General features: G+C 36.0%; 1 protein-coding gene across 1 annotated transcript; it reads right to left on the bottom strand.

The window, feature by feature from the left end:
• Positions 1–343: 343 nt before the first annotated feature.
• On the bottom strand, positions 344–15,779 carry LOC103582445 (tudor domain-containing protein 3-like). Its single transcript, XM_008564040.1, has 3 exons — positions 15,725–15,779; positions 6,184–7,034; positions 344–1,233 (listed from the first exon to the last, which is right to left on the bottom strand). The coding sequence occupies exons 1-3, from the start codon at positions 15,777–15,779 to the stop codon at positions 1,084–1,086; spliced, it is 1,056 nt and encodes a 351-aa protein (XP_008562262.1). The 3' UTR covers positions 344–1,083.
• Between the last annotated feature and the right edge of the window lie 6,112 nt (positions 15,780–21,891).

The following is a 21,891-nucleotide window of genomic DNA, read 5'->3' on the forward strand; positions in this document are numbered from 1 at the left end:
TAAAGAACCTCTTAAGTAAACATATGAACCATTAGCAATGTTACACTGTAAAATATGAAATGATAAATTATCTAGAAAATGATAGTTTTTCTAAAATTAAAGACCTATGGCCCAAAACATGACGACTATTAGGTTTTTCTGTTGTTCTATTTATCGGGTTTTTTTTTGTTTTTTTTTTTAAGGGGGCTAGAGGGGTATCATTGAAGGCATGACAGAAAAATTTTAAAAGACCAAAACCAAAAGCAGCTCATGAAAAAACAATGTATGCTTCAATGATGAAGGCTACTGTTTGGATAATATAATATTCTAGCATATTTTGACATTTTAGAGAAACAGCAACAAATTAGGCTTCTAATGATAAGTTTATTAACAGCTACTCACAAATTGAAAAATAAGAAAAAATTTATGAAATTAATTCTAATGTGTCCTATGCTCCTGTTTTCTCCTAAATGTAGTTGAGAACCTTTCTATATACAGTCACATAAGTCCTCTATAAAATAGACTCCAGGAAGCCAATAAGTTCTAAATTACATCATAGCAGTTATCACACAATTTTGACCTAACATTTGGCAACAAAACTAATCAAATGATTATTAAACAGAGATATTTATATTAATCTATACACATATATATAAATGTATGCAGGAAATTCAGTGTGAATTCATATATAATTTAAAGTGTCTTTCCTGATTTTACATGTAACTAAAATAATAAACAATATACATGTATCCAACAGAGATTTAAATTTGATAAATACTGGACATAATTTAGTCAAATTTAAAGTAACAAATTGGGAAAGAACAAAAATATGCATAAAAATCCATTTTACACATAAAAAATTCTTAGCAAACATGTAAATAAGGGCACCTATTTCCAAAGCGTAATACAACAAAGCGTTACACAAGAAAAGTAATTCCAATCCATTCACTTTTATTGTAGTTCAGTGTAATTATTAAATTAAAATTTTACTTTGGAGACAGCCAGTTTTAAGCAAATTCAAAATATTTTTCCACCTGCAAAATTTATATGACTATGACTGATCTTTTAGTTAGTTATGTATTTTCTTCAAAATAGCTTATGTCTTTATACAGAATTTGGATCACGTACCCATGCCTCTGTTTGAATGGGCTTGATATTGCTTAGTAGCACCTCTTCATAGTTTCCATAATCAATGAATTTAACAACTGCTGTCATACCCGAAGAATGAAGAGCTTCAACTTCTGCTCGGTAAAACTGAGAAGGCAAAAAAGTATTTTAAATTTAACAAACAATATTCTCTAAGAAGGGCAATATTTAATGGAAATGTAAATCCTAAAAGTGTTACAATGTGAAATATTTTTAAGAAAGAAAACTTACCTTTGGATAACCCTCTAACATTGTTGGGAAGACAACTCTTATATACTAATCAGAATATATAAATATGAAGTTATTTATTTTAAAAATACAAATATATCACAAAAATAAATATCAAAGAAGAAGAAGGCTCACTGCTTCAGTCATTACAAGTGGCTGGAGTGAGGTAGGGATGTCAGGTAAGGAGTAAGGACATTACTTAGATCTAGGATTTATAGGATTTGAGACACTCCAAGCCTAGAAATTTTTATCAGTTTACCCAGTGTCACTTGGCTCTGAGAACTGATGTATATAAACAAACTCACAAGAAACTGATTTACACAATAACTGCAATTTTAAAATTTACCTGGGAGGAGGTCATCTAATTGGAAGAGCCCACTAATATAGGCCAACCTATTCAGGACCCAAATTATAGGTTTGAATGTTGCTTACTGAACAAGAAATGGAAACAGAAAACAATTTGCTCTTAAGGAATATTTTCCTCAAGCTAGGGTAGTTGGATGCTCTATTATAACACTGTCTATTCTAACAGTATCTCTTAATAGATTCACCAGAATCGGAAAATCCTAAAGGCAGCAAAAATTCGTATTCTCCAAATTCTTCTGAAAAAGGGGGTACCCCACAGTACACCAGGAAAGAGTTGATTTTTAACTAGTATATTAACTAGTATATTTAACTAGTATACTTAACTCATAACTTGTGTATTTCATATTACAAAGAAATTAAGTGAATCCAAGGTGTTTCCTTCCCGGGTCTGGATGCTAGCAAGTTTAGAGAGACTGTGCTGGAATTTTCCTTATCTTAGGATTCTTGGTAAACATTCCTCTCTCTCCTCTCTGCCTTTACTTCTTAGACTCATACTTTTGTGTTCTGTGGATTGTTTTGAGTATTTCTGGACATATGCTTCAACTGTAAGCTTCTCAAATTATGTCAGTTTTGGTAAATTCAACAAACACTGAGTCATGCTATATGCCAGGAAAACAAACAAGGTGATGCCCTTGTAAGAATTTATAGTTTAATCTTTGTCCCTTGGGATGCTGTGGGATTACCAAAGGAAAACAGTATCTCACTTATCTGCCTTACATCTTCAGCTCTCCAAAATATAGTCTGACAGTGAATTTTTTTAAAGCCACACTTAAGAAACCCTGCCCCCAAATAAAGACATGTATATAATTCCTTTTTAAAAAACACAAACAAAAAAAACCCTCACTGTTTAATAAAGACAATCCATTTAAAAAATAACTTCTAGGTAATGTGGAATGTAAATGTAATAAAGCTGTAGTGATATGGCAATTAAGCTGAGGAGCTCAGGAAGAGCTTCCTGGAGTGGATGACAATGGATTCAAGGATAAAGAGGGGCTAGCCAAGTAAAGAGCTGAGAAAGGTGTTCCAGGGAAGTTACACAGATATAAAACATGAAGATGAGTGTAGAAAACTAAAAGCTGTTTGAAATTAATTATGGTATAATATGAGAAGAAGGTTCATCCAACAGGAAATTAGACTGGATAAGTAAATAAGGGACAGATGATGGAGAGCAGAAGCATGCTAGAGTCTGTATTTATTCTACAGGCAAAAGATTTTAACTAGGAGGAATGACATGATCTAAGATTAGGATCATAGTCACAGCAGTATTGAAGACAAATTTCAGAGAAATCAGGTTTAAGGCAAGGAAAACAATTTGGAGGTTGTTACAATATTCCAGTTGAGAGGGGAAAAAGAGCTGAACTAGTTTTGGCACTCTAGAGGAAAAAGGAGAACTGCCCCCAAATTCTTAAATCCTTCTATGGAAATAAAGCTAGACAGAAGGCAAGTATTATGAGGAATTTTTTAAACAACAGATTATACTATTTGATTAATTATCTCCAAAACAACATTACAATAAAATTAAGAGGACTAATTCCTTTTCTTAAATCTTTACCCTGGTCTCGCACAAGAAAACTGGGAAGTTGCCTATTCTTGACGAAACATTTAAATGTTACCTCTTAAGTTAGGTGGCTTCAGAAGATAACTAATTCCATGTCTTTCACAAGGTAAATATTGTTTACCTTATTCCCAAAGCTTAATGGTGTAATCTATTTAGAAGCCAGTCCCTCACACTAAACTGGAAGTATACATCCAATTTAAGTCAAAGTAGTCACCTTAGAAGATCACCCAATTACTCTAAAAATATCTAACAGCTGAAACATTTTGGGAATTGTTAGGTACTGTCTTTTAGATGCTATACAACATTATTTTTAATATATTCAACAGAGGCAATAGATGAATTCAGCATTACTGGTTTTTAGAGACAATTAAAATTAAGATTAAAGCTTTATTAATAATCTTATCAGGAATTTGGAAGCATCTGGGTAATAGCACAGCTAGAACTATCTGATATATCCCAACCACCTGGCACTTGGCTACTCAATTATGGTTGATTGAATACTCAATTAATATTTGTCGAACGAACTTGTCTGCTAAGTCCAATTATTTGAATACCTGCAGATCTGTTCTCTGTTGCTTCATTTGTTTCTGGCCAAGCATTCATATTTATTCATATTCACTCATTCTCTCCCTCCCTCTCTCTCTCTCTTTTTAACCATGGCTCATAATTTTTATAAGATGCCAGACACTGCAGATGAAATATTGAAGAGATTCTAGAAAATGTTATTTTTCTCAAAAAAAAGTATTATATTTTCTTTGGGCAGGCAGACAGAGTAAAAGCAGATATCCTTGATCCTGTAGAGGTTGGTTTTAGCTTTGTAAAGGGCTGTCTGTTTTAGCTTTGCCTTTACTACTTAGGGCATGATCTTTGTGGGATTTCAATGGAAAGGTCATTTACCAAGCCTCTCAAACATTACTGAGCTTGAACTCCAATGTCTTATTTCTCCTGCTCTTGTCAAAGTCACCAACAACCCCACACTGTCCAATACAGAAAATACTTTTCCATCCTTAATGCAACCTCTCACAGAAACATACAACCAGAGGCCATTCCCTCTAAGGTAGACACTGTTAGCTCAATAAACACTAATTTCCAACTATTTCACTTTTTCTTGTCTGTATCAAGAAGGAGAAACAGCTAAATATAAGGAATCCCCCACTACCCAAATCAAATAATAGTTTCTGAATTTTGGAAAGTAACTGGTCTGAGTTGAGAGAGTAAGAGCCTGGATACTGAAGAACACCTGCATCTGCTTTCCAAGCCTCAGCCTCCCCAATAGCCAGAGAGTGGCCATGTGAAATAGTTCCAACCAATGAGATTTAATTAAAAGTCTGTTGGTATTCCAGGCAAGGCATACAAGTAGTGCTGTCTCCTCCCCTCCTTCTGGTCTTGAATAAAGACTTGACAGCTATGGATCCTGCTCTTAAGCAAATATCCCACATTCATACAAAAACCTTAAAGGCCTATGTCATCTGATATACCACCCTGTACACTCCTTGCTGTTATTATCAGGTAATGCCTAACACCCTGCTTATACCTCAGCATTCACTGAAAACAACGGGGCCTGGTTCCTGATCCCAAGTCTTATTGCATCTTTATAAAAGATCCACCCAAATTCTCTAGTCTGAATCTCAGTTTCTTGAAATCTTCAGTTACCTTTATTTCTGCCACTCCCTTTAGCCATACTCTCTCATGGGCACACCCTTACCTTATCAACTATAACTACTCTATGAAATATTTATTTCAAATATTTTTTCCTTGACTTGATCCTCACATTCACCCGATCTTTCACTCTGTAACTCCCTTACATCTATTTTTATTATTTTGCTAATATCTCCAGTCCCCTCACCACTCTATTTTCCCATGAAAATGCCCCCTCCAGAATTAACTAATTAACAGAGTCAACAAATAATTATAAAATCCCTACACTGTGGGAGTAAGCAGGACTACAGACGAAAACCAGACAGACATGGTCCTGCATTCAAGGAAGTTGATATCATGGTAGGGGGAAAAGATCCCAATCCAGAAACCAAAACCAAAAATATTTACAAATTGTGGTAAGTTTTAAAAAGTGAACAAGGCACTAATAGAGAAACAGAATAATGTAGAAGAGAGGAGAGGGCAGGTCAAAAAAGGCTTCTTCTTGGAGGTGATATTTGAGCCAAGCCCTTAAAGTGGTAGAAGAGCATGTTGGACAGAAGGCAAAACATGTACAAAAGCCCTTCTCTCTGAGGGTCCCTCTGTCCTCTTCACCTTACTATTCTCACTGTACTGGTTGTCTACCTCTCAGCCAGGCTCTTACTTGGTCCACATCTTCTGGTCTTTTCCTTTCCCCCATGATTTCTCTTTTTCCCTTTTAGTAAGCATATAATGTAGAACTAAAGAGCGTTTAAAGTACCGATTTAATAATTATTTATTAATTATAAGGTAAGTAATTAACTTATATGCTCTTAATTCTTTAAAAAAGTAGGCTAAATGTGTATATTTTCTTTAAATGAAAATCTGCAGAATTTGATTTTGTGCCACTCAACTGACTTTCTTCCTTGTGAATCAGTACAATTTTACTATAAAGAAAAGTAAATACTTATAATTTGGCTAATGATAAGTGAAATAAAGTTCATCTTCACTTAATCACTTTTACAATATTTTTCTGATACGTAAGCTAAAACTAAATAAACCTAACCTAACCAAATCTTATGGGATAGATTCTAAGCATCCATAAAAAAAATTAAATGTTTTATTTTTCTTCTCTCGCATAAATTATATATCTATCAATCTGTTTAAAAAAACTTTAAAACAGGTACAATTGTGGAACAAAACTCACAGTCCAAAATGATGACTTTCTAGAAGTCTCACTACAATGTGACATTTAGTAATATTAATATATAACATCTTTATAGAATCCATACCTTGTTGTCTTCCCAATAAAGTGCAAAACATTCATCTCCAGGTTTCCACATTTTTGCATACTCCATAGGAATAGATGCTTCTGGTACTTTTTCTGGTTTAATTGGTCCAGATCTTCTTTTGGGCCCACTATTGTAAAATACTTTATCATCATAGGGCACGGCTGTAATGTGTCCTGCTGGCTTAATAGGTCCTACTCGTCTTCCTTTCATTTGCATTTCTGTCTCTCCATTTGGAACACCAGTGAAGCTATTACTTCGGACAGGATTCTGGTAATCGGTATTTACATTAAAATATTTTTCAATTTTTACACCACTGAAAGCTTCATTATTTATTGTTCGTGATTTCCTGTCATAAAAATGGTCAGGATTAGCTGTTTGGTTTTCTCTTTTCCCACGTTTTTGATTATTATAATCTAATGATTCTTGAGAAAGTGGATTTTCTTTTGCCTCTGTATACAATGGACCTCTTCCTGATCTGCTTTGCATAGAGTTATCTCTTTTTTTAAAAGTACCATCACTGTGCTGAGAACTTAAAGGATATGAAGTATCTTTAGTTCTGTCATATCTAGAATATGGTCTATCACACTTGATTCTTTCTTCAGCCCATACTTCAGATCCTGAAGAAGTACTTGGTCTCTCAGAAACTGTATTTCTAGGTAATCCACTGCCTTCTAAAACTGACTTTGAATTTTGGGTGTCTCTCTGAAAACGAGGAGGTTTTTCATTTCTTGGTTGCCTGGTATCATTTCGGGGAAGATGTCTTGGTTGATGATTATCTTTTACTCCATTTTGTTCAGTATTTGACAATCTCTGTTGTCCTTGATGAAACTGCTGCAGCTGTGACTTAGGTTCTGAAAGATAAAAGTATATCATATACACAATAAAATGAAGACTCTGAATGTATAATTATCTTAAAATTCCTAAAAGCTATTACATCAATACAAAATTACCAGACTACTATTTTAACATCTTCCTACTTCATTATCTTAATCCCTCTCTGCTTCCTTAGAGTCTTGTATTTCTAATCTAGTTTTAGCCACATTAGTGAAGTAAAGCAATGATATGAACCATGAAAAAACAGAGGATAATCAAAAGTCATTTGTCTGTGTCACTGAATGCTTGCATTCTTATAATAGAGATATCTATATGTGTTATTTTGGTAATTCATTTCCCAAAATATTAATGAAACAGAACTGCAAATTGCTAACTCAGAAACTGCTATGAAACTGTGCAAATACAACTCTTGTTCCACTCCTCTTGGAATCCCACTCTAATTTAGAAGTGTATAGCTATTATAGTCATTCAACTTTTTGTATTACAAACAGATATACTAATACAGAGAAGAGTTAATAATTTTCCTGATCTAGCAAAGTAATTAGGAAAGACAGGTACTACTTGGAAATACAGAAAAAAGTGTCAAAAATGTTACTAAACATATAGTGTAAATAATGTCCTACTTGAAACCAAAAGAAGTAACATGGTATATATTCACAGCAGATAATTTTTAATGACTATATTTCACACAGTGATTTTTATTCCATTTTTTTGTGCCATGTCATTTACACATTTTCCCCCATTGTTTCACACAGCATGTCTATAACACCCCCAAAACATATTGATTGGTCTTTTGTGTACACATCTTGTTTCTCTTGTCATACATGATAATCAGCATACAGGTCATAATTACTCTTATATTTCCCTACGGTCACAATATTTCCAAAGAGGGGCACTATTGACATTTTGGGTGAGACTGTTACTTGCATTGAAAGAAAATTAACCTCACTGGACTGCAGACACTAAATGCCAAAAGCACCCTCCCCCAGCATCTCCAGTCACTGAGACTACCAAAACTGTCTCCATATGTTTCCGAATACCCACCGGAGACAAAAAGGTATCAGGTAAATTGTTTAAAACTACAGGAATAAAAATAGATCTTTAAAGGTTCTTGAGTGACAAAACAGGTCACAGACTAACATCAAGTCTCAAGAAGGCAAGAAAATCTTCTTAAGAAACCCACTAGAATTTAGAAGTCAATCTAATAGGCTTTAAATACCTTTAAGAGTAAGGAAAAATTATTTTCTAAGTAAAATTCTGTATCCAGTGAAACCACCCATTAATTGTGACAAAGAATAGATTTTTCAAATATGCAAGATTTCAAACACTAGCCAAAACCATTTAAAGAGAAATCTTTTAAAAAATCACTTTTCCCAAGAATATTTATATGCCTTATAAACATAACACGAATGTCTTATTTTAACAATTGTAGTCAATACTAAATTTTTCTTTAGAGAGAAGAAAAATGGTCACCTTTAGTTTCTACTGGCATTGTTTACTGCCCAAGAGTAAAGATTCAGGGAAGCAAGAACAGAAGAAACCATAAGCAGGACAGAAATGAGCATTTGCAGCAGAAAGCATGTATTGGTATTTGCTCCAGAAATCATTAGAAAATAAAACCAGCACTTGCCTCTTTTTGATTATCTGCTATGTATTAGGTACCCCACACTAGCACCTTATGCACATTATCAATAGTCCCCACAGTAATTTTATGATATAGATGTCATGAGGCTTATTTAACAGACAAGGTCCCTTGTATACTAAATTGAAGAAGTTTTTCAGTTCCCAAAACAAATCAAATAGAAAGCTATTTTATTTGCTGTCAGCTAGGTTTGAATAGATGTTTGGGGAGTAAGCTTTTCAGATCTGTGTTTAGGAACTTATTTTCTTAAATTATTCCAGTTGAACCACCAATATCTCTGATGGTCAGGAGATATAACTAAATTAGGTCATCATGACAGTAACTAAGTGTCCCAGACTATAGATGGACTATACAGAATAAAGGTTCAACTAAGCTTTGTAGATGTGGGATTTGATTCTAAAAGGAAAAAAAAAATGAAAGATTTCCTAATCTATAAATTAGGATTAAGGGGAACTTTGAGTCAATGAAGCTATACTGGAGAGGTATATTAACAGGAAAACATCAAATTTTATTTTTATTCCAGTACTTAGCAATTAGAGAATCAAGCAAACAAATGACACTCAGTAAATATTTGCTGAAAGATAGAAATACTGAAAACATTGGGAATGAAATGAGCCTCCACGTTCAAAATTACTTCCTGTTTAACTCTATCACCTGAGTTTAGCTAAGGGTGCAACACAAATAGAATACGTACTCTTCTATTTTGCCTTCTGTAAGAGGTTTGCATCAAAGCACACTGGAGTAGATTTAGATTGAGTTCAAATGATTACAGAAAAAAGACTGTACAACACACAAAAAGTAAGCTTATAAAAAGCCATCTCTGATTTGCTCTAGACAACACTGAGCTTGAGACCAAATAAATCGTTTTTTTTCCTGATTCTAAGTAATCCATTTTTGACAAAATCACAAAGAAGCCAGTTTCCTCACTTGTAAAGTGTGGATAATGATACTTACTACAGGATTATGGTAAAGGTTCGATTGAAAACATATGTAAAATTCCTTTTTTATGGGTCCATATAGAGTCTTTGGAATTAGAATGACCATTGGAATTAAATCCCAGTCCTATCACTGAGTAGTTGTGTGACCTTGCAAAACTGGGATAATGCTACTTACCTCTTTCCTTCATATAGTTACTCATTATAGTTACTGAGCACTGACTACAGATGGCATCAGTACTGTCCTAGTCACTATAAATGAAGTGGCAGGTAAGACCCACATCCCTCTAATCATAACAGGAAGAGGCAGACAACAAATAAGTAAACAGAATATTGTGGCTTAAAACTGTGAGGAAATCTATGAAAAATAAATAGATGTAATAAAACTGGGAGGAGTGGGGTACACCAATATAAGGGGAAAACTTCTCTGAAGAAGTGGTGTTTCAGTTGAGCCTAAACAATGAGAAGAAATGCAATGAAAGTAGGGAAGAGTAATCCAAGAGGGAACAACACTCACAAAGGTCCTAAGCTACAAACCTGCTTTACGAAGGTAAATTTTAAGTATTAATATAATCACCATTAATTATTAATTTAAAAGGGAAAGATATGTATTCCAATATTCCCAAATTGATCCCATTATGCTAGATAAGAACACTAAATCCCAGGAAAAATGGTCACAAGAATTAACATTAGTTTTGGGGGGTTTTTTTAAAATTAAAATTAGTTTTAATCTGAGATGGCAGTTTGCTTTCATTAATTACTCAAAGATATACTCAAAGATATGTTTTTTGATCTTCATCTTTCATAGCTATGACACACACTTAACTGAAGACTATGCTCAAAGTAAACATATTTATGATACTCAGTGTTCATAGAATTTTTTATTGTCTCAAACCCCCTTTAAAGAAAAAAGTCAATTTAAAGCAAAAGATGATTGCTGCTATAAATGAAAAAATCATGAGAACTCTGAGAAACAGTGTAACACACACCAACAACACAACTGCAAAGATGCCCCTGTTCAAGCATACTCAAAATGCATGCAAAGTCCTTACAAATACCATCGCCACTGCCCAAAAGTCTAGTTCAGTAAAATGCCTCATACAGTTAAAAAACCAAATGAGCATAGCTCAGGGTACAGTTATAATAATATCCTGATTTTATAGATAAGGAAGCTGAAGAGGCTTGACCAAGGGAAGTTGCCAGGGTGGAGCTGGGACTATCCATGCAACAGATTCCAGATCCAACTTTTAACCTCCCTGCTATACCTTCTCAACAAAGTTACCATTATGCTACTAGTGTTAAATCATTTAATAACCATGAGTTTTTTCAGTATTTCCTCAAGGTACTCAGGTTAGGATTACCATAAAAATATAGGATTACCCATAAAAGCACTGCTTGGGCAAATTAATCCATTAAATGAGAATACATCTGTTTGAGTAACTTAGCTGATTCTCCTCCTTGTCCTTCCCTACAAACAAATTGCAGGAATATGGTTACATTACAAATTTCATACCTAAAACATGCTAGTTCAACTGGATAAATTTTAATTTCTCTTCCACCTCTACAAACATTCTGTATGTCCTCTTCAGAGGGCTTTTCTAGCCACAGTTTTGCCTTTTCTTCATCAGTTACTAACAGTCACCCTAAAACAGAGTTTTGTTTTCTGGTGAAAGTGATGTCTTGTTCTGAGCATTTTCAATTTATTATGATCACACATACATCCATGCCTGAATAGAACCTGAACACGTCCCAGGCATCTTCCCTTTGCCTCCTCCTCAGGTTTCAGCTTAGATTTCACTTTTTCTGGGAGGTCCTTCTTCCCTGAATCCCATCGACACCGAGTCAGACACCCTTCCTATATGCCACAGTAACCTGCACGGCAGCAGCATGGAACAGACTCCCTTCCTAGACTTTAAGATCCTAACCTATGTTTTGTTTACTAATACATCTCCTCTTACACAGTGCCTGGCACTTAGTAAGTCTCAAATTAATATTGTGGTATAAGTAAGTGACCACTACTCTCCAGTAACTCCCAACATGAATATACATGGCTTTTCTAAAGAAAAACAATTTTAAAAATAAAGCTTACTTGTAATTATTGTCACTCATACCGCCATGGAGGTAAAATCTCTTATAATCCTTATTCTCTGTGTTTTCCTAACCACTTCAAGAGAAAAATATTATCTGTGTCACCTCTCTATAGGTATAATGATTTTTTTCTCCTATCAGGGAGATTTAAAGCAGGAGATGAGGAAATTGGGCATGGTGACACTGCTTTGTGGAGCCTATCATGTTCTTTGTAGCAGCTACATCTTACCTGAGTTATTACAGCTCTTAATCCTGAATGCTCTAAAATCCTAAAATATAAAGGACCACTCCTTATTTCTTTCCTTCCAACCTACCCTAATATATAAGTAAGCACTGCCAGTCACACTTCTCTGTTTCTTGTAAAACTCTTCTCAAGTTGGATCATTTTCATCTTTCTAAAACATCTTGGACATAAAATAACACAAGAATTGTTTAACCAAAGATAACACTGCAGTCTTACTATCATTCCCACACTACTCACTATCATTAATGCCTTCTGCTCAACTGCACCGTGGTGGACTTGGTTAAGTCAGGTAAGGTTCCCTTGTTGATAAATGGGGCATTTGCAGATGAGGCACTAGACTTGCGGGTCAAAAACCATTTAAAAACTATATGTTATTTTTATGTTATTTTTCCTTGAATTCAAATATTAATGTTTATTGAAGAAAATATACTGGAAAATTAGTAACAAAATATATAGCATTGTCATTTGTTATCAAACTTGTAAAAACTGAAGGAATGATCATGTGTGAGAAAAACTAAAACTGTCATATAGGAGGCATCAGTCCATCAAGTGCAAAAAACTAAATTTAATTTATTTGATCTTTTCTTCCAAGTTGATTAACATTTTCCAGGATTATGAATATGATAACTTTAGATTCAATATTATCTGTGCAACACATGTTCTTATAAATTTCGCATTAAAATTTAGCAAAACAAAAATGAAAACTCTTACAATTTTGAAGCCAAAACATGCTAGTGAAATTTCAAGCCACTTTAAGGGGCATGAAAATGAAAATAAAGAGCACTGCTAAAAAGAAAAGCCAAAGGAATGTCCACCTATGGGCTAGAATACTATTCTTAAAAAGTCATAGTACTACGATACAAAGGTTACCCACTGATGTAAAAGCTGATTCAAGGAGAATAGCCAAAATAACAGCTGAATAATCCTTCAATAGGTAAAGCGCAGCAAAACACATTAAATATATTTGCTATGAAAAAATGGTATAACTGATTAGTACATGAATTCACATTATAGCAGAAGCATAACACTTTCTAATATTCCTATGCCTGTTATACATAATTTTTTTTCACCTCAAAATTCTCACCTAATTTTCTCAATTATACAAATCAGTCCTTTTTGTGGAAAATATCTTAAGACACTGAAGATATTCTGTAATGATCACAAAACTCTTTGGCTATAAAAATTTGTCAGCTCAAAATTTAAATACAGTGTTTCTCTATAAAATATTATTTTCTCTATAAATTTATTCTGTATAAATTCTGACTTAGATTACAAAGCATAAACCAAAGACTATTTCTCATTCCTAGAAGGTACACATAAACAAAAGGACTTATTAAATGATTATGTTTTCCATTTGTTATAAAAATAAAGTAAAAGCTTTTAAAAATATTTTGGAGTAGGAAAGAAGAGAAATAACCCATCACCCCAAACCCATAGCATAAAATTTACACGCTACATTAAGTATGTTCATTTATACCACTCTCCTCAAAATAATCATTTTAATGTTTATATAGCATTTCATCTATTGGATATCCTCCAGCTTTTCTTCTAACCTCACCACTTCACTGACACTACCTTTGTCAAAGTCTCTAATCAGTGTTGTGCTGGACCCAGCTTGAACATTTTACAAGCATGTATTATTAAATTTTCAGAAAATGTGCAAGCTGACTTTTAAGCTGTAGTCAGCCAGAAATCAGCCATAGTGGGGGTATTTACACCACAGAAATCAGCTTAAAAAGCTAAAAATCTGGGCATCCTCCCTCCCGCCACTTCTACTCCCAGAACCAGCTGTTAAGCATTCACCAGCATGCTATCAATGTTATATAAACCCACTGAGCACTTTCCATCCCTACTGCTCAGCGTTCTCTTCACACTCCTCCTACCTCTTTGGCAGGTGCTTTCTTGGTCTCCTTTGCTGGCTCCTCTACCTCTACTTGATCTCTAAATTCAACTGCCTGCTTGATACCACTCCTTGGTTTTTGAAACTTAACATATCTTAAAACTGAACTCATGATTGTTCTTTCCTCCCAAAATTTATAGGTGCTTAGAAATGCAACATAGTAGAAAGAGTTCTGAGCTAGGGAAAAGATAGACATTGGTCTAAATCTCTTTTCTTTAGTTCTTATGGATAAGATGTTTTCTTCTTATCTGTCAAATGGAAATAACAACATATATTTTACATTTGCAGATGATTAAATGAATAGAATGCAAAGCACCCAGCAGTCCCTGGCACATAACATATGCTCCATAAATGGCATCTATTATTTTATTTTATTGTTAATAAATGTTTAAATGAATGGACAATTAATTGAGGAGAAGAAAACTAGAATAATGGCAAAAATGAAAAAGAGGCTAGTGTGTTCTAGCATTCTGAGAAAAATTACAACCATCTTCTACAGATCTAAGTACCCAAGAAAATGAATTATATATCACATGCCATGAAATAAAACAAACTAAGTTAAAATGCTGTAGATTTAACATACAGTCCCTACAGCAGAGGTAATCTTCAAATTACTAATACACAATTATATTAGATATAACATCTACCCAGAAAATTTCAAAAATTCACAGCAAAGTATATTTGGACCATTTGAATTTATGAGTGTCTCTAATAACATTCTAATGAAACTGGGATAAAAGGAACTTGCAGAATTCACATAGCCTAATTCATGGCATTTTATATAAACTAATTCTGAAAAACTAAGCCCTTTGCATTTGTCATCCCCTAGTAAACTCTGGAGATGTCTGTAGCTTAGTACTGGATACATTACTAGTCTAAGAAAATAACCACATATATAATACACTCAGAATAATTTAAGCTTCCTAAAAGATGCAGTCTAGAAATCACACATACCTAGCCAATTAAGTATGACAGTAAAATCATTAACTACCTTTTTAAATGTAATGACAAAGTTTAAATATAATAGTGACTTGTGAAGCAACACATCAACAGCAGGACAAGGTTTTTTCATTTTCTTACAAAGTACCCAGTTCCGAGTATTTTGTTACAAGCAACAGAAACAGACTAATACAGAAAATTGGTGCCAGAGAAGTGGGGTGTTGCTTGTAACAAATACCTGAGAATGTTGAAGTGGCTTTGGAACTGGGTGTTGAGGAGAGTCTGGAAGAATTTGAAGGAGCAGGCTAGAAAAAGTATAGCTGCTAGTGCGAGTTTAGAAGACAAGAAAACCAGGGAAAGTTTGGAACTTCTTAGAGACTGGTTAAATAGCGGTGAGCAGAATGCTGACAGAAGTATGGACAGTAATGGCTATTCTGAGAAGATCTCAGACAGAAATAAGAAGGAGCTTTTTGGAAACTGAGGCAAAGATCACACTTGCTATGAACTGGCTGCCTTCTGTTCATGCCTAAAACTTTTATGGGATGTGGAACTTCAATGTGCTCACCCAGGGTATTGGGTGGAAGAAATTTCTAAGCAGCAAAGCATTAAGGAAGCTACATGGCTACTTGCAATAGCCTATGCTGAGTTATGGCAGAAAAGGCATGATGTAAGCTAGAATATATAATGAAAAGGGAAGCAGAGTGTAAAGATTTGGAAAATTTACAGCCTGGCAATGTGGTAGAGCAGCAGAGAGCATCTTCAGGAGAAATATGCAATGGTGCAGCCCAGTGTTCCATTTGCTAAGGAGATTAGTAGAGAAGAAAGGAATTATCAAGAGAAGGGAAAAAAAACCTTGAAGGTATTTCAGAGGCTGCCTCTTCCATTATAGGCCCAGAAACCTAAGGAGACAGAATGGTCTCAGGGAATAGGCCTCAAGTGTCCTCCATGCCCAGGACTACCTTCAGAAGCTGCTTTCTGCACCAGCACCCCGGCTACTTTGGCTTCTCCAGCCATGCTTAAATTGGCACCAGGTGTGGCCGGACCTGCAGTTTTGAAAGATACAAGCTAGAAGCCTCCGCAACATACACGTGGTCTTATGTCTGCAGGCTCGAAGAATGCTTGGAAGCCTCCACCCTGATTTCAAAGGTGTATTTAAAAACCTGTGGGCCCAGCAAGAGATCTGTCACAGAGGCGGATTCACCACATAGAGTCTTCACCAGAGCAATGCCAAGAGGAAATGTGGGGTCAGAGCTGCAGCAGAGAAACCTCACCAATGCCATGTCTAGTGGAGCCGTGGGGACGGGATCGCCATGGAGACCCCAGAACTGTAGAGCTACCAGCATATGACACCAGCCTGCGAGAGCTAAAGCATCACCTAAGTCCAGAAAAACCATAGAAGAGCTGCCTGAGGACTCGGAGGCCTGGTTTCCAAACCAGCTTGCAGAGAACATCAAACATGGAGTCAAGGTATATGATTCGCCAGCTCTGAGATTTAATGTCTGACCTGCTGGGTTTCGGACTTGAGACCTAGCACACCTTTCTTTCGGCCTATTTCTCCCTTTTTGAATGGGAATATGTATGTGCCCTATGTTTATCCCACCATTGTATCCCGGCAGTAGATAAGTTTTTTTGATTTCACAGATGGGACTTTGGACTTTTGAGATGAAACAAGTTAAGACTTTGGGGATGAAATGAATGTATTTACCTGTGAGAAGGACAAACTAGGGAGGCCTGGGCAGAATGATACAGATTGAAGTGTGCCCCCCAAGTTTTGTGTATTAGAGGTTTAGTACCCACTGTGACAGTATTAAGAAAGTGGGAAATCCTATTATGGTAATTGAAAGGTGGGACGTTGAAGAGGTGATTAGATTTGAGGAAAAAGCGCTAATAAATGGATTAAAAATGGTTGTCATGGATGTGGTTCTGAGGGCTTTAAAAGGAGAGTGTGTGAGCATCTCTCTCTCACTCTGCTCTGCCATTCTACCATGTGAAACTCCTGGGTCACTGTCACTACCAAGGCATTCACCAGATGTGTTCCCTGGACTTTGGACTTCCCAACCTACAAAACTGTAAGCAATAAATTTCATTTTCTTACAAAGTACCCAGTTCCAAGTATTCTGTTATAAGCAACAGAAACAGACTAATACAACCAGACATTAAGTAGCACTGCATAGACTATTCACTGTTAAGGGTAACAAGTTGTTTACAAACACAGTTGGAAACAATTCAAGTTAAGCTTAAAGTAATTTGCACTTAAAGAATAGAATGGGAGAAAGGAATAGGCCTTATAAGAAGAAAAAGTCAAGGGCTGTGAAGGCCATAGAGTTGGGTAGACATAGAGAGAAAGTGACAGCTACCCATTCCTTCTTTCTGCTGTGTTGACAGCTTATAACTTTACTCACATAGCAACCACTTATCTCTGGCTTCCAGACAGGCACTCTACCATCAATTTCAATCAATGCAGAGTAATGCTGTTTGTGGCAATTCGATGTAAATATACACAATAGTCCATACATGGGTAAACCTTTCTTGAGGAAACCCTTCACAAGAATATCTAGACTAACACATAGATATTCTCTCTTCTTGACCTAGTTTCCTGCCTTCCCAATTAGGCTATTATCATTGTATCACACGTCCTTTGTACAGTCCCTATTCCTCAGTCTTCAAAATTCATGCTGTAAATCTATAAGCCAAACTACTTAAACTTCAAACTTGATTAAAAAAAAATAAAAGTAAAAAACACACTTGTACCAACTATCAAAGACCTGTAACTTGATGTGAAGTACGCATCACCCATTAATATTATCTTTACATCCACTAACATCTAAATATATAATTTGCATCTGGATATTATGTAGCATTTGAAATTATGTAGTCCTGTTAACCAAGATAAAATGCTACTTATCACAAAATCCACAGAAAATAGAATAATGGAACACCATGAAAACAGTAATATGTAGTGTAGTCTGGATTTTATCCTGTCAATGAGAAGACTCAATGGAGCATTTTAAGCAAGGGGGTAGTGAGATCAAATATGCATTTTAAAAGATCACTGACTACAATATGGAGGAAGGTATGATAACATTCTTCAAAGAACCGTGGAGGGTTGATGAGGACCTAAGGTAGGACAGTGGGGTTGGAGATAAGAGACTATGAGTGAAAGATGCGGTTGCCACTGCTGTTGCTCATCATGATGGTGGTGGTGGTGGTGGTGGTGACGGTGGTGGTGGTGGTGGTGGTGGTGGTGGTGATGATGATGATGATGATGATGATGATGGTGGCATGAACTACCATATATGTGGAGGTCTATGTGTCAAGCACTATGCTTACCACTTTATATGCATCATCTAACTGGATCTCCCCAACAACTCTATAACCCTATGATAGGTGCTGTTATTATTTCCTCATTTTCTAATGAAGAAATTAAGGCTTATGATTTATATAACTCGCCCAAAGACATACAACTAGTACACATGAGAGTTATGAGTTTAGTGGTGGAATCAGTTTTATTTATCTCCAGCACCATCCCCTTCTTTTGGTAACAGAATCCTGCACTAAAGGACAGTGGTGTGAACTACTTTTTCCCCTTTATATATAATCGTGATGGAATCAATCAAGATGTCCTGTGCTCTCCTGTCTAAGAAGGGGCAGATAAAAATATAGGAGATGGAAGCTCTTTTTCTGTCTAATGTCCCAAGTATAAAGACCATTTTCTCATTTTTCAAAAATATTTTTTTTTAATTTTTACCCTATATCATGAATGGAGGTTTTATATCAGCAACTGTAGTGCTCTTTTCTCTGAGTCTCTTTGGCCTCTATTCCAGCCACTCCCCACACACCGATACCAACATCCCCAGCAGGACTCAATTCAGCTTGGGAATCAATAATAATACAAAAGGTATTTATCTTTTCCCAAAGAAATTTGCTTGCCAAATTGAAATGTCTTTTTACCTGAATATCTTTATATTTCATTATGCTGCCTTGTATGTTGGTCTTACGGTACACCTAGAGCTACCTGGCCAGTTTTTGTTACCACACAGAGATAGTCTGTCAACACAAAAAAGTAGAATTCAGAGATGGAAAAAGATTTTCCAGTTATATGAGCCATAAATTCTTGTTTTATTTGGATTTCTGTTGCTTACATGTTATAAAGCAAATTAACATAAAAATTGATGCCAGGAAATAAGGTGATACATGTGACAGAACCTAAAATGTAAAACTTATTTAGCAGAGGCAGGATGCAAGGCAGTGAAAGTCCTCTCATCCCCTAACTGGAAGTTGGCAATCCTCTTGCACACAGTAACCTATAGTCTACTGTCTTAGAACTGAGACCACCCTAATTAATGCAGCTGATGCTTTAGAAAACCTGGTATAAAAATGTCAGGATGATGGAAAGTACGGGTTACTTCAATTACAAGAAAAACAGGCTGGCAAGTTTGAAAACAAACAGGACAAGGACACAGCTAGCTACGAAGTGCTCTTTTAAACTATTACCAGAAAACCCAAAAGATTAAGAATCACATAATTATGTTTCTAGAGGGATTACAGAGTTCTTTGAACCAAGGATCAAAAGAGGAAAAGCAGGAAACACAATAGGAGATGAGACTGGGTCCTGGAAAGGAGAAGCTTGATCACTAATGACCATGTTCAACATTTATGAATATTGGATGAGTTCTTAGTTCCTACATTTGTTTAATTTAAACCTTATTTTCATTTTAAAAAAAAATCTCCATTTGAACTCTATATTTCTCTAAGTGTTTGTCCTTTTCATAACTAGGTCATACTCTCTATTCTACCTTCCAAAATTTTGACACAAAATAAAACTGTGAAACACAAACACAAATAAAACTAATGCAATTAAAAAATAAGCTACACAACAAGTGGATAGTAGAGGAGTATGAATTTAAGAATTACTCTGTCCACTTTTTTCACAATGCTCCTTGATATCCATTTGGAACACCTGTAGAAAGCAAATTAAGTTTGTCCTGGCCTCATTCAGATGTAGAAAGTTAAAATAATAAAGGTACTGTCTCAAAGCATTCCTTCTACCTATCTCTGGCCAACGCAGTCATCTCCATGGCAATGTTAAGAACAAATCTACTCCTTCTGTCCCAAGTTGAAACTTAAGATACATATTCCCATTGTTCATTGTTTCAATGGCAATTATGTATCACTGAAGTGACAATATTGAAAAACTTAAGGTATAAAATGACATAAAAACAGCCTTTTGAGAGTTAGCCTGATAATCTAGCTATCAATTATAATATCTAGTCTATAATATCAAATTCGAAAAATCTATAGAGGCCCCGCCCCTGTGCCCTGAACCAGCATCATGCAGGTGGGCATGCCAGTACCAGCCAGCAGAACCGCAGCTCCACGTGGCTCCCTCACCCCTCTCCACTATGGACCCAGGCAGATTGGGAGCTACATGCCCCACCCCCACACCATGAACTGGCACCATGCAGGTGAGCCCACCAGGGGTGGCTGGCAGCAACACTAGCCAGTGGAACCACACAGCTCCATGCAGCCCCTCATCCCGCCTTAGACTTAGGGGGGAGCACCAGGCTACAGTTCCAACCCACCGAGTTTGGCCCAGCAGAACTCCACACACTAGGGGCTCATTCTCCGACCAAAGAGACTAGAATGGGAACCAAGGTTGTTTAACATAACCACCACCACACCTACTGTCAAGCAAAGACAATTCACCCCCCACGGTGGCAACCAAGGCCACTCCACAGCCAACCTCAGTGTAATAGAAGAAGCAAACCCACTAGCAAATGACCAAACATCAGTGAAAAAAACACTAGAAGCACAAACAATCGAGAAGAAATGACACCACCAAAAGGATACAGTAATGCCCCAAAGTCAGACTCCATGGACCAGGGAATCCTTGAAATGTCTGAAAAAGAATTTCAAGCAATTAGGAAAACTTGAAGAAATAAAGGAACACTCATTTAGAGAACATGATGAAACAAGAAAAAACATCCAGAATATGAAGGAGGAAATCTACAAAGAGATTAATACTGTAAAAAAGAATGTAGCAGAACTTCTAGAAATGAAAGACTCAATGAAATAAAAAACACAACTGAGAGCTTGAGCAGCAGGATAGAGCAAGCAGAAGAAACAATTTCAGAGCTTGAAGATGGTCTTTTTGAAATAAGTCAGAAAGACAAAAAAAGGGGAAAAGAATTTAAAATAATGAGGAAAACCTATGAGAGATAGCAGACAACCTCAAGGGCTCAAACATCCAAATTGTGGGTATTCCTGAAGGGCAGGAGAAAGGAAAAGGTATCAAAATCCTACTCAAGGAAATAGTAATGGAAAACTTCCCAGGTATAGGGCGAGATACAGACCTTCAGATCCAGGAAGCTCAAAGGTCCCCAAACAGATTCAACCCAAAAAGATCCTCCCCAAGACATATTATAGTTAAATTCACAAGCTCAAAGACAAAGAGAGAATTCTACAAACAGCAAGAAAAAAGCATCAGGTCACTTATAGGGAAATCAACATCACACTAACAGCAGAGTTCTCAACTGAAACCCCACAGGCAAGAAGAAAGTGAAATGATATATTCAAAATACTAAAAGAAAAAAACTGCCAGCCAAGAGATCTTTACCCAGCAAGGCTCTCCTTTGGAAATGAGGGAGAAATAGTGTATTTCCCAGATAAACAAAAGTTGTTGGAATTCACCACCACACGACCAGCCCTGCAAAAAATTCTCAAGGGAGTCATTCATCTGGAATCTGAATAATGGTGACCATCATCACAAATACACAGGCAAGAGCAAAACCAACAGTTAAAACAAAAACACCAGCAAGAAAGAGAAAGAAGCTAAATCATTCCACCTTAAATTCCCAACTCACATTGAAGAAGAGAAATAAAAGGGGAAACAATGATCAAAAGATATTTAAACCAACTAAATAAATAGCAATTAAATGTCAGGAATTAAACAACACTTCTCAATAACTAATCTGAATGTGAATGGACTAAACTCCCCAATCAAAAGACACAGACTAACTGACTGGATTAAAAAGCTAGACCCAAGTGTATGCTGTCTTCAAGAGACCCACCTCAGGGCCGGCCCGGTGGCGCACTGCTATAGTGCGCTGCTTGGGAAGCGCGGTGG

This window comes from Galeopterus variegatus, unplaced genomic scaffold (genome assembly GCF_000696425.1).
Source record: "Galeopterus variegatus unplaced genomic scaffold, G_variegatus-3.0.2 Scaffold16267, whole genome shotgun sequence".
Classification (NCBI taxonomy): domain Eukaryota; kingdom Metazoa; phylum Chordata; class Mammalia; order Dermoptera; family Cynocephalidae; genus Galeopterus; species Galeopterus variegatus.